This window comes from Ursus arctos, unplaced genomic scaffold, assembly GCF_023065955.2.
Source record: "Ursus arctos isolate Adak ecotype North America unplaced genomic scaffold, UrsArc2.0 scaffold_22, whole genome shotgun sequence".
Lineage (NCBI taxonomy): Eukaryota > Metazoa > Chordata > Mammalia > Carnivora > Ursidae > Ursus > Ursus arctos.
In genome coordinates this window covers 62,274,639-62,286,863 of record NW_026622897.1, presented here as the reverse complement: position 1 = coordinate 62,286,863, position 12,225 = coordinate 62,274,639, and the positions used below count along the sequence as shown (strand labels likewise).

Genomic DNA, 12,225 nt, shown 5'->3' with positions numbered 1-12,225 from the left:
ACTTCAGTTACAAACTGAACTTACGATATCTGTTCTCTCTACCCCTCAGCCCTAAAAACCTAATCCCTTTTTATTAATTACCAGTCTTGGCAAATGTCCCAGCATCGATCCAGTTACACAAACCAAAACCTGTGTCACCCTGACACCTTCTGCCTCATCCCCAGGATCAAGTTATGTTGATTTTTACTTCATAAAAATCTTTTAACTCAATTCACTTGTCTCCACCAAAATGATGACTTTTCTTATCTACTGGTCCCTGGGCATTAGGAGTCAAAGTGCCTTGGTTTATAGATTAATGAGATTCTTGTTTTGTTCCCTGGTAGAAATGTTCTTTGAGATCTAAAACTTCTGACCTTGCAGAGCTCAGAGTTCTATCAATGGAAAAGTGCAAATTCTCCAAGTGGGTCACTGTGTGTGATGAGAAGCAATCAGGGCTTATGATTCCTGGATCTCCTACAGAGCCCTTTATTGCTCTGAGTCCCACCCAAAGCTGCAGTTTTTTGCGTCACGTGGTATGGGCTAGAGCAGCAGTCTCAGATGGAGAATATGCTGCCTCCATAACCTGAGGAGGCCTATCAGAGGTTGTACTTCCTTCCTCCTGGTGGGAGATATAAGATGCAACAAATTATCCTTTACTTTGAATGAGATGTCCCAGAAAGCCAGAAACTTCGTAAGGCTTATCTCCCATCCTCTGGGTGCATATGCCTTACCAAATTTCCAAATATGGTAGCCAGTTCTTTTTTATCCACCCTGATTAGCATGATGTCATCAATGTAATACAAGTACAATATTCTTTGTGATGTTCAAATGGTCCAAATTTCTTCACACAGAATTTGAATGGAAGGGGTTCTAGTTAGCATAATCCCATTTACCATAATCCTGTTTACCATTGTCCATTTCATATAAATGCGGACTGTTTCAGATTGTCCTCTTTGATAGGGATAGAAAAGAACATGTTTGCCAAATCAGTGGTTGCATGCAACATACCCAGGGCCATGGTAATCTGCTTTAGCAAAGACAACACATCTTTGTTACATAACTGCATCTGGTTTCTGCAGACACCAGACTGGAGAATTCAACAGAGATAAGACAGAGACCATTAGTCCTGAATCCTTCAGATCCGCAGGAGCGGAACTAATTTTCATTTTCACTACCAGTAAATCCATTTAAAATAGGGATTAAAATTTCATATCAAATAGTGGGGAAAAGGTTTTTTTTTTAATTATAAAATTTTATTTTAAAAATATTTAGGTTACAGTTTTCACCATACGCTGATTATTTTAGAACTGAAGTGAGAATCTGACTTTTGTTTGGATGAGGGAAAGGTATTTAAAATATGTTTTCTAACAAAATCATATGATGGCTTACTTTGTGTTTGGCTATAAAGCACTGTCCTAAAGATCATTTTTGCAAAAATATTTAAAGCCTTCATTATTTTTCCCAAGGGACTCCCTTAATCCTTTGACATCAATTTTTTCTCTTTTAATGCACATATAATATTATCCTAATTCATTATTTTTTTTACTTGATCTTTGTTAGATTCTCCTTTGTCAGTTTGATTTGATATAAGCAATTCTCTGACATCACTGTGGTAGATTTCATGACATCCTTTATTGTATTGGCACATGTTTACCATGTGATTTGATGGGATAAGTAGAGATCGAGGCCAATGTTAATCAAGAAGGTATTTTCAGAAGTGACTAATTTGCTGATGGTGATAATAGCGGTGATGTATTCTTTTTGTGTTGATTCTTTGGATCAAAACTGTTTGGTGGACTCCTCCGTGATGTTGGGTACACCTGTAGTTCGTTCATCTTCACTTTCACATAGTATCCCTTTGTGTTGTTACACCACAGTTTACTCATTTTGCCAATACCTTTTTTCGTCATGTTTGACATTCACCAGTGTCATTATCTTCTTTTCATTATTTATTTTAATTTCTTCTACCTACTTTCTCTGTTTTCTATTTGTAGCACTCCTGTTAGGTTTATTTTTGAAACTTTGACTTGATCCCCTGTGTTTCTTAATTGTCTCAGATTCCTGAAGATAGAGACGGAATAAAAGGATACAATGAGAAAAATATTATCTTCCAGTCCTCCCTTTGTATTTTAATTTTAGCAAGGACAATTTAAATTTTCAATTGCTTTTTCATAGATGTAATATAGTTTCAAACTCTCTTGAGGATATTATTTATAATTACTGGAAGATTTCTTCTTTAGTCTAAATTATATATTCCCATAGATGCCATGTTTAGATTCCATGTCATGCCTTATTGCATTTGAGAGACAAGAGGACAGAGGTTTAAAACACAAATCCTGGAGTAAGACTGCCTGGGTTCGAATTCTGGCTCTGCCATTTGTAGCCTTCTAACTTCTTAGAGCCTCAGTTCCTTCATCAACAAAATGGATATAATTGTAGTATCTACCTTCTAGAGATGTGAAAGTTAAATGAAATAATTTATGTAAATTCATACTTAAAACATGTCTGATACTTCATAAGCACTCAATAAATGTTAGCTATTATTACTGTAGCCAGGTGCAGTGTTCTGGTTTCCAGGCATATAAAATTGAAGCAGACTTGGGACATTCACTCAAAAACTTATAACAAAAATTGATATTATTCGTCTAGCCTAGCATTCACCTTCTATCCCAGTGGGAGTCATGGTACATATTAAATAACCAGAGTGTTCAAAATTATGACACATTCTCTATGGTTGTGTAAATTAATTTAGTATTAAAATATAACCTGAAAAAAATATATATAACCTGAGGCTGAAACTACAATAAGAGTCCTTTTGCTTATTTTGTGCTTAGAACTGTACTTGGAAAGCATAGGATCATGTGGGGACAGAATATGAAGGTGCCAAGAGGCAAGAGTGTAAATGACAAAGCAAGACATGGATAGTATTCCTTGGGTTATTAGATGTGGTGGGAATTACTATGATGTGGAATAGGTGATAACTTAAGCAGACTGGCTAGAAATGTGGCTTGTAGTAAGAGGGCCAATTTGGTCGGTTGGTTTTGGAGATAGGTCCACAGCATGGGGGCTGACAAAACTGGCACAGGAGTTTGGTCATTACTCTGTAATGATCAGGGATGTTTGAACAGGAGAGTAATATGACATAAAGAGGTACTTTGGGCTATGGTAGTTTTAGTTTTTGTCTCTATGTAGAAAATGTAAGTAAATTTCTCAGTATTTTGGACAATTCAAAAAGACTTTTTTCTGAGTTATGTGTAATCTAAACTCTAAAAAAAAGTTAGTTCTAAAAGACATTATGCCTTTCAATCTCATTTTCTTTAATATTTAAATATTTCATTCTTGAGAGATTCCAAAGTGTTGTGAATTAGGAGTGCTGGACCATGACAGCTCAGAGGTATGCAGATTAAAAGTATAAAATAATTGAGGGTAATGGAAAATTAAGATTGCAGGGCTTACTCTTCAATTGTAGCAGGAAAATTAAAGGTAAACTACATAACAAAGTTCAGAATAAAACATGTATAAGTATTCAAGTCCTTGCAAGTTTATAAATTGCCTGTTATGTCTCCAACTACATTGCTATTATGTGGCCAAAGCACAGGGGACTTCAGGATGTGTATTTATGGACTGATTGCCCAACAGATAACTGCACTATTCCGGAATGCTATTGCTATGTCAATAGTTTTAGGCTTATTGTTTTAAAATTTTTCCATTTTTCAACCTAATTAACTTAGAATGTCTCTAATGTGATTTGCAAAGAATTTTATATTTATATTTTGCAATCAGCATTTGACTGGCGCTCAGGTTTGAGACATGCACTACAATGTGTAAACATTTTGCATGATAATAAATAGCTCCTAAATGTTTTATGATTGCCTGTTCCCTGCTAATTGGTCATGGATTGAAAAATCCCCATTGTTTAATTTTTTTTTAATTTGTGGGAAATTTTTATAAATGAGTGTGTGGGGCTTCATATCACAGCTGTTGTCATTTAAAGTTTGGACAGCATCATTACAAATGAAGCCCTGCTGTGAAATCAAAGTCAAAAGGCATCTTGGCATCCCAACCATTTCCTTAGGAGAAGATTACAACTCTAGTCTGTTGAATTTTATTGCCTTGGGCCTCATGACAGTCTTCAGAAACATGCAAGGCATTTCTGTTAAAGAAACTCAGATGTGCTAGGACACAGGGGATGACATTCTTGTGCATAGCGGTGTCCTAAGCAAGGGAGTAAGGAATAAGAAAGAAAAAGATGATTCACACTTTTTGCCATGTTCTGGGATTATTTCATAAAATCCATAAAAGTGATAGAGAACATATAGTAGGTGATACCATATAGGAAAAAGGTGTGATATTTTTCTACATAGCCTGACTGTATATTTTTCCAGCTTTATTGAGGTATAATTGACAAAATTGTAATATATTTAAAATGTACAGCATGACAATTTATATGTTGTGAAAGGATTGCCACAACTGAGTTAATTAACATATCTGTCACTTCACATATTCATACACTTACCTTTTGGGGGGGTAAGAACACTTAAGTTCTATTTTCTTAGCAAATTTCATTTATACAATACAGTATTATCATCTGTAGTCACCATGGTATACATTAGATCCTCAGACCTTATCATCTTACAATCAAGTTTGTACCCTTTTAGCAGTCTTTACCCATCTCCCACACACTGCAACCACTGGCAACCACCCCATTCTACTCTGTTACTGAGTTCAACATTTTTTTTAAAGTTTCACCTGTAAGTAACGTCATGCAGTAGTTGTCCTTCTCTGTCCAGCTTATTTCACTTACTGTAATACCTCTAGATTCATCCATGTTGTCGCACATGGCAGGATGTCCTTCTTTAAGGCTAAACAATATTCCATTGTAAGTGTATACCACATTTTCTTTATCTGGTCATCCATTGATGGACACTTAGGTTGTTTCCATACCTTGGTTATTGTGAATAATGCTGCAGTAAACATGGGAATACAGATATCTCTTCAAAATAAGGATTTCCTTCCCTTTTAATATATACTCAGAAGTGGGAGTGCTGGATCATATGGTACTTATATTTTTAATTTCTTGAGGAACTTCCCTGTTGTCTTCCATAGTAGCAACACCAGTTTACATTCCCACCAGCAGTATATTCTGCGTACTCACCGGCACCTGTAATTACTTGTCCTTTTGATAATAGCCATTCTAATAGGTATGAAGTGATATCTCATTGTGGCTTTGATATGCATCTCCCTGATGATCAATAATGTTAAATACCTTTCATGTTGGCTATTTGTATTTTAAGGATGTGTTCCATTCAGCCATGGATTTGTCTCAGCCCTATAAAACGTGTTCTTATTTGTCATATGTTTACCTCTTGGGACAGTTTCCTGAGTTCATTTAGATAATACTTGTTGAAATAATGAATGAAAATTGTTATTCAAAGGAATATCCGGCTAACTACTCTCAACACTCATTCTGGAAATCTAGGCTTAGCAAGATAATTTGTCTCTACTGATCTTTCTGCTTTGTGAAAGTCTGGAAAAGGTATAAATCATTCATCAGCTTTCCATAAACATTGATACTGCTTCTTATTCACTGCTGTAAAAATACCGTCAGAGAGCTAATAGTTTAGTAAGGAGACAGAAAAGTAAACAGGTAATTACCATGTAGTGTGCTATGCTAAGTATTTCCTAACCTCAGTGATAATAAATAAATAAATATATATATACTGAATATTTGCTATGTGCCAGGTACAATTTTAAGTATTTTACTTGTATTACTGATTTTTTAACTTAATTGTATTGTGGTCTGATAACCATATCTGTGTGTTATTAATCTTTGGAAATTCACTGAGACTTATTTGATGGCCTAGTATGAAGTCAGGTTTTCTAAATCCATCTGAACAGTCATAGGTACAGGATTAGAGTATAAATAGATACAAGTAGGTTTTTGTATACAGTGTTCTATATATATCCATTAGCTCTGACTTTTTAAAAAATCTCTTGTACTGATTTTTCTACCTGCTTGAGGTATTAAATATTGACAGTGGTATATTAAAATCTTTCAATGCGATTGTGAATTTGTATTTTTTAAATGTCTGTCAATTTTTGCTTTATGTGTTTTTATGTGTGTTATATCTTTCTGATAAGTTGAGCTATTTTATGTAATGCTTCTTTTTATTTTTCATAATGCCTTTTTCCTTAAGATTGTTTTGTATGATTGTTAATATAACTATCTCAACTTCTTCTGGTATTTGCTGGGTATATCTTTTTCCATCCTTTCAACTTTTGTGTATTCTTAAGTTACAGGTAATATCCTTTTAAACAACAAATATTTGGAGTCTAGCTTTTTATTCAATGACAATATTTGCCTTTTAGCCAGAATATTTGGTTTATTTTGGCTATTACAATTTTATTTATTTCTACCATCTCATTTTGTTCTTTTCTGATTATTTCTCCTTGGGGGTTTCTTTTCCTCTTTCTGGCGTTCCTTCGGGTTATAAGTTTTCGTGTTTGTTTTCCTCTCCATTTTTTTCTCCATTAGATTGGAAATTGTAATCCATTCTGTATTCCTTTGGCAATCATATAGAAAATTTTTAAGTGCTCACTTAATTTATCAAAATCCAATTCCAGACTACCACCCCACGATTTCTGTGCTACTGTGGTTGTATATGTTACTTGTATCTTCATTTTCTTTAATACCAAAAGACATAATTGTCCTTGTTTTATGTCACTGTATGTTTAGATTTACCCACATATTTACCAGTTTCCTTGTGGAATTATCTTTTTTATATCTCAGACTTTTTTTTTTTTTTTAAAGATTTTATTTATTTATTTGACAGAGACAGAGGCAGCCAGCGAGAGAGGGAACACAAGCAGGGGGAGTGGGAGAGGAAGAAGCAGGCCCATAGCGGAGGAGCCTGATGTGGGGCTCGATCCCATAACGCCAGGATCACGCCCTGAGCCGAAGGCAGACACTTAACCGCTGTGCCACCCAGGCGCCCCTATATCTCAGACTTTTTTATCTGGTGTCCTAGGTGGCTCTAGGGGTCCCAGCTTAATGGTAGTTCTCCTAATGGATTTCCTACCTTTAGCAAGCACTGGGCTTTGTTTCCTATCCCTCGAGTCCTTTAGTTGTTCAAAACTAATACTTAAATTTACTTTGCTCACAAGCTGTTTCTGAGGTAAAATTTTACTTCACTGCTCTGTTTACCACTCCAGGTTCCATTTAATTTACATTTTGGTCTGAGTATTCATTAGTTCTTTCCAGTTCATTGCTTTGCATTAAATTTTTTAAAATATTTTATCTAGCATCTTTTAATTGTTCAACAGAAGTGTCTGTCAAATATGAAATTAACCAAAGTCAAGAGAAAAGTCCAAGAATAACAAATATTGGTAGGGATGTGGAGAAGAGGAAACCCTCTTATACTGTTAGTGGGAAATGCAACCATTATGGAAAACAGTATGGAGGTTCCTGAAAAAATTAAAAATAGAACTAAAATTAAAAATATATTTTTTAAAATTTATTTTTTATTTGATTATGAGCCAGCAGTTCTGACTAACAGAAAAATCCAAAGAAAGTGAAAACACCGATCTGAAGAGATATATGCACTCCTCTGTTCAAGCAGCATTATTTACAATAGCCGGGATATGGAAGCAGCCTAAGTGTCCCTCAGTAGATGAACAGATAAAGAAGATGTGTGTGTGTGAGAGAGAGAAAAGAATGAATTCTTGCCATTTGCGACAAGGATGGACCGAGAGCGTATTCTAAGTGAAATAAACCAGGCAGAGAAAGACAAGTACCGTATGATTTCACTTAGATGTAGAATGTAAAAAAGAATACAAATGAACAAACAAAACAGAAACAGACTCAGATACAGGAAACAAACTGTTGGTTACCAGAGAGGAGAGTGGTGGCGTTGTAGGCAAAATAGATGAAGGGGATTAAGAGATATCAACATCCAGTTGTAAAATAAGTCCTGGAGATATAATATACAGCATGGGGAACTTAGTTAGTATTGTAATAACTCCTTTGGTGACCCTAACTTGTATGTTGTGGGTATGTTGTGTGTATGTAGCATATGGTATGATTGTATGTTAGTTATACTTCAATTTAAGAAAAGAAATAAAAGTCCATAACAAGTTTTAAGGTGATCTTTTGGTTGGAATTCTCTCAGATTTTTGATGATATCGAATCGGCATTTTTCCAAAATGTATTTTCAACTGCTTTCTTTAAAAATGTTCCTAGTCAAATTTGGTTTGGAAATGCTACCAAACAAATTTTCTCCATACGGTCGCAGTTAAAAAAACCCTGAGAAGTCCTACAGTTTTTAAAAAAACAAACAAGAGGGGTGGCTCAATTGGTTAAGCGTCTGCCTTCAGCTCAGGTCATGGTCCCAGAGTACTGGGATCGAGTCCCACATCAGGCTCCTTACTCAGGGGGGAGGCTGCTTTTCCCTTTGCCCCTCCCCCTGCTCATGCCTTCTTTCTCTCTCTCTTAAATAAATAAATAAAATCTTTTTAAAAAATAAAAAAACAAGGGCACCTCACTTAATTTTGTTTCCCCACCATTTCCCCAATTCCCAACTCCCCACAAGTAACAGCTATCAATACTCTGTAAAACTAGTGTTTGTGGAAGTTTGAGTACACTCCCCTTACCATTCCTTTGGAAACCTTTTAGGTATGTTTTCTTGCAGAACCAAGGAGTCTTCTTTGCAGAACTAAGGATTGGGTTGTTTTCAGCTTTTGGCTATTGTGAATAATGCCTCTGTGAACACGAGTGTATGAATATCTGTTCAAGTCACTGTTGTTGTGGATACACACCCGGAAGAGGAATTGTTGGATCATATGGTAATTCTGTTTTTCCGTTTTTGAGGAACTGCCATACTGTTTTCCTAGCAGCTGCACCATTTTACATTCCCACTGAGATTTTCTGACTATACCGTTCCCTAACATTTCGCCCAGTGAGTTTTGGCATCGGTAACATTTCTTGCCTGATCAATAACAAAATACCCTTTGTATTCAACACTAAGACAGAAAAAACATTTCTAGTCAGTTATAAGATGGATTCCAGTCTTGGAGAAGTTAAAGTGTGAAAAAAAAATATGTATCTTAGAGTCAGTGAAATATAGTAAATACACTAAAACCCCCTCCAAATGTATTTTTTAAAATAAATTGCACAGCTTTTAACACAGTCTTTATAAAACAGGAAGGTAAAGGTGGCTGCTCACCTGTAGTGTATGAAAATAATTCCTACAAACATATAAACTACCAAAACTGAAACATGAAGAAATAGAAAACGTGAACAGACCAATAGCCAGCAAAGAAATGTAATCAATAATCAAAAACTCCCCACAAACAGAAGTCCAGGGCCAGAGGCTTCATAGGCAAATTCTACCAACATTTAAAGAATAGTCAATACCTATTCTTCTCAAACTATTCCAAAGAATAGAAAAGGAAGGAAATTCAATCTATGAAGCCAGCATTACCCTGATAAATACTCCATTAAAAAAGAGCACTACAGGCCAATCCCTGATGAACTTGGATGGAAAAATTCTCTAGCAAACTGAATCCAGCAATACAAAAAGAAATCGTTCACCACGATCAAGTGGGATTTATTCCTGGGTTTCAAGGGCGGTTCAATATTCACAAATCAACGTGATACACCGCGTTAATAAAAGAAGGGATAAGAACCATATGATCGTTTCAATAGATGGAGAAAAAGCCTTTGACAAAGTACAACATCCATCATCCATTCATGATAAAAACCCTCAACAAAGGAGGTTTAGAGGGAACATACCTTGATGTAATGAAGGGCATTTATGAAAAACCCACAGCTCATATCATCTTCGATGGAGAAAACTGATAGTTTTTCTTCTACAGTCAGTAACAAGACAGGGATGTCCACTCTCATCACTGTTATTTAACAATAGTTCTGGAAGTCCTAGCCACATTAATCAGACAACAACAACAAAAAAATAAATAAAAGGCATCCACACGGATAAGGAAGAAGTCAAACTTTGACTATTTGCAGATGACATGATGCTTTATATAGAAACCCAAAAGACTCCACCAAAAAACTGCTTGAACTGATACACAAATTTAGTAAAGTCACAGGATACAAAATCAACGTACCGAAATCTGTTGCATTTCTATACACCAATAATGAAGCGACAGAAGAAGAAATTAAGGAATCAATCCCATTTACAATTGCACCAAAAACAATAAGATGCCTAGGAATAAACCTAACCAAAAAGGTGAAAGATCTGTACTCTGAAAACTGTAGGGCACTGATGAAACAAACTGAAGAGGATGCAAAGAAATGGAAAGACATTCCATGCTCATTAATTGGAAGAGCAAATATTGTTAAAACGTCCATGCTACCCAAAGCAATCTACACATTTAATTGCAATCCCTATAAAATACCATCAGCATTTTTCACAGAGCTAGAATAAACAAAACTAAAATTTGTAGGGAAGCACAAAAGACCCCAAATAGCCAAAGCAACCTTGAAGAAGAAAAGCAAAGCTGGAGGCATCACAATTTTGAATTTCAAGCTATACAACAAAGCTGTAGTCATAAGACAGTATGGTACTGGCACAAAAATAGACACCTAATCAATAGAACAGAATAGAAAACCCAGAAATGAACCCACAAATATATATGGTCAATTAATCTTCCACAAAGCAGGAAAGAATATCCAGTGGAAAAAAGACAGTCTCTTTAACAAATGGTGTCGGGAAAATTGGACAGCTACATGCCAAAGAAAGAAACTGGACCACTTTCTTACACCATACACAAAAACAAATTCAAAATGGATTAAAGACCTAAATGTGAGACTTGAAACCGTAAAAATCCTAGAGGACAGCAGAGGCAGTAACCTTTTTGACGTCGGCTGTAGCAGCTTCTTACTAGATATGTCTCTGGAGGCAAGGGAAACAAAAGCAAAAATAAACTATTGGGAGGGGCTTCATCAAAATAGAACACTTCTGCACAGTGAAGGAAACAATCATCAAAACCAAATGGCAACCTTCAGAATGGGAGAAGATATTTACAAATGCATATCTGATAAAGGATAAGTATCCAAAATATGTAAAGAACTTGTCCAACTCAACCCCCAGAAAATGAATAAACCAATTAAAAAATGGTCAAAAGACATGAACAGACATTTCCCCAGAGAAGACATCCAGATGGCCAACAGCCACATGAAAAGATGCTCAACATCACTCATCATCAGGGAATACAAATCAAAACTACAGTGAGAATCACCTCACACCAGTCTGAAGGGCTAAAATATAATACCCCAAAATAACAAGTGCTGGCAAGGATGTGGAGAAAGGGGAACCCTCTTGCACTGTTGGTGGGAATGCCAACTGGTGCAGCCACTCTGGAAAACAGTATGGAGTTTCCTCAAAAAGTTAAAAATAGAACTGCCCTGTGATCCAGCATTTGCACTACTTAGGTATTTATCCAAAGAATACATAAGTATTTATCCAAAGAATTGGATATCCCAAGAAATGGATAATTCTTTATCCAAAGAATACACAAAGACTAATTCAAAGGAATACATGCACCCGATATTTACAGCAGCATTATTTATAATAACAAAATTATGGAAGGAACCCAAATGTCCGTTGGCTGATGAATGGATAAAGAAGTGTGTGTGTGTACACGCTGTATTGTACACCTGAAGCTAATATTGCACTGTAAGTTAACTAACTGGAATTTAAATAAAAACTTTAAAAAAGTCTTTCTCAAATGTATTTTTATCTCATTTCTAAAATAATGTGCTTCAAGGACAGTTTTTTTTTTTTCAAATTTCCCTAAGTAAGACTTAGTGACAATTTGGAATAAAAGTAAAAACCCCATAAGACAGTAAACAGTGTATCCTAGATTCTTGTTTCCATGTATTTGTGATTTCTGGTATATATCCTAATTATGCTCGTTTCTCTTTGTTTTGTTTAAGGATTGTTCCAGTTTAGATGAATATAACATTGCTGCAGCATTGCTCCCTTTGACCAGTGCTTTCTACAGGGTGAGTTTCAGTGGTCTATACATAAGCTTATTATGATTTGTATAAATATATGCAGTTTGATCCATCATGGAACTAATGAATCTTTTCCTTGTATATCTAAGATATATCTCTGGTTATATTTATTATAATATTTATTGCATACAGTTGACCCTTGAACAACACAGATTTGAACTGTACGGATCCACTTATTTGTGGCTTTTTTCCAGTACCGTACTGCAAAT

General features: G+C 35.4%; 1 protein-coding gene across 10 annotated transcripts in view; it reads left to right on the top strand.

Annotated features, from left to right (window-relative positions):
* Positions 1–12,225, top strand: part of SBF2 (SET binding factor 2) — a 452,107-nt gene that overhangs the window by 336,872 nt on the left and 103,010 nt on the right. For all 10 annotated transcript variants that reach the window (XM_057316868.1, XM_057316867.1, XM_026486069.4 and 7 more), the window contains one exon: positions 11,936–12,004. In XM_057316868.1, coding sequence (XP_057172851.1) covers positions 11,936–12,004 — 69 coding nt within the window. The remainder of the gene's footprint in view (positions 1–11,935; positions 12,005–12,225) is intronic.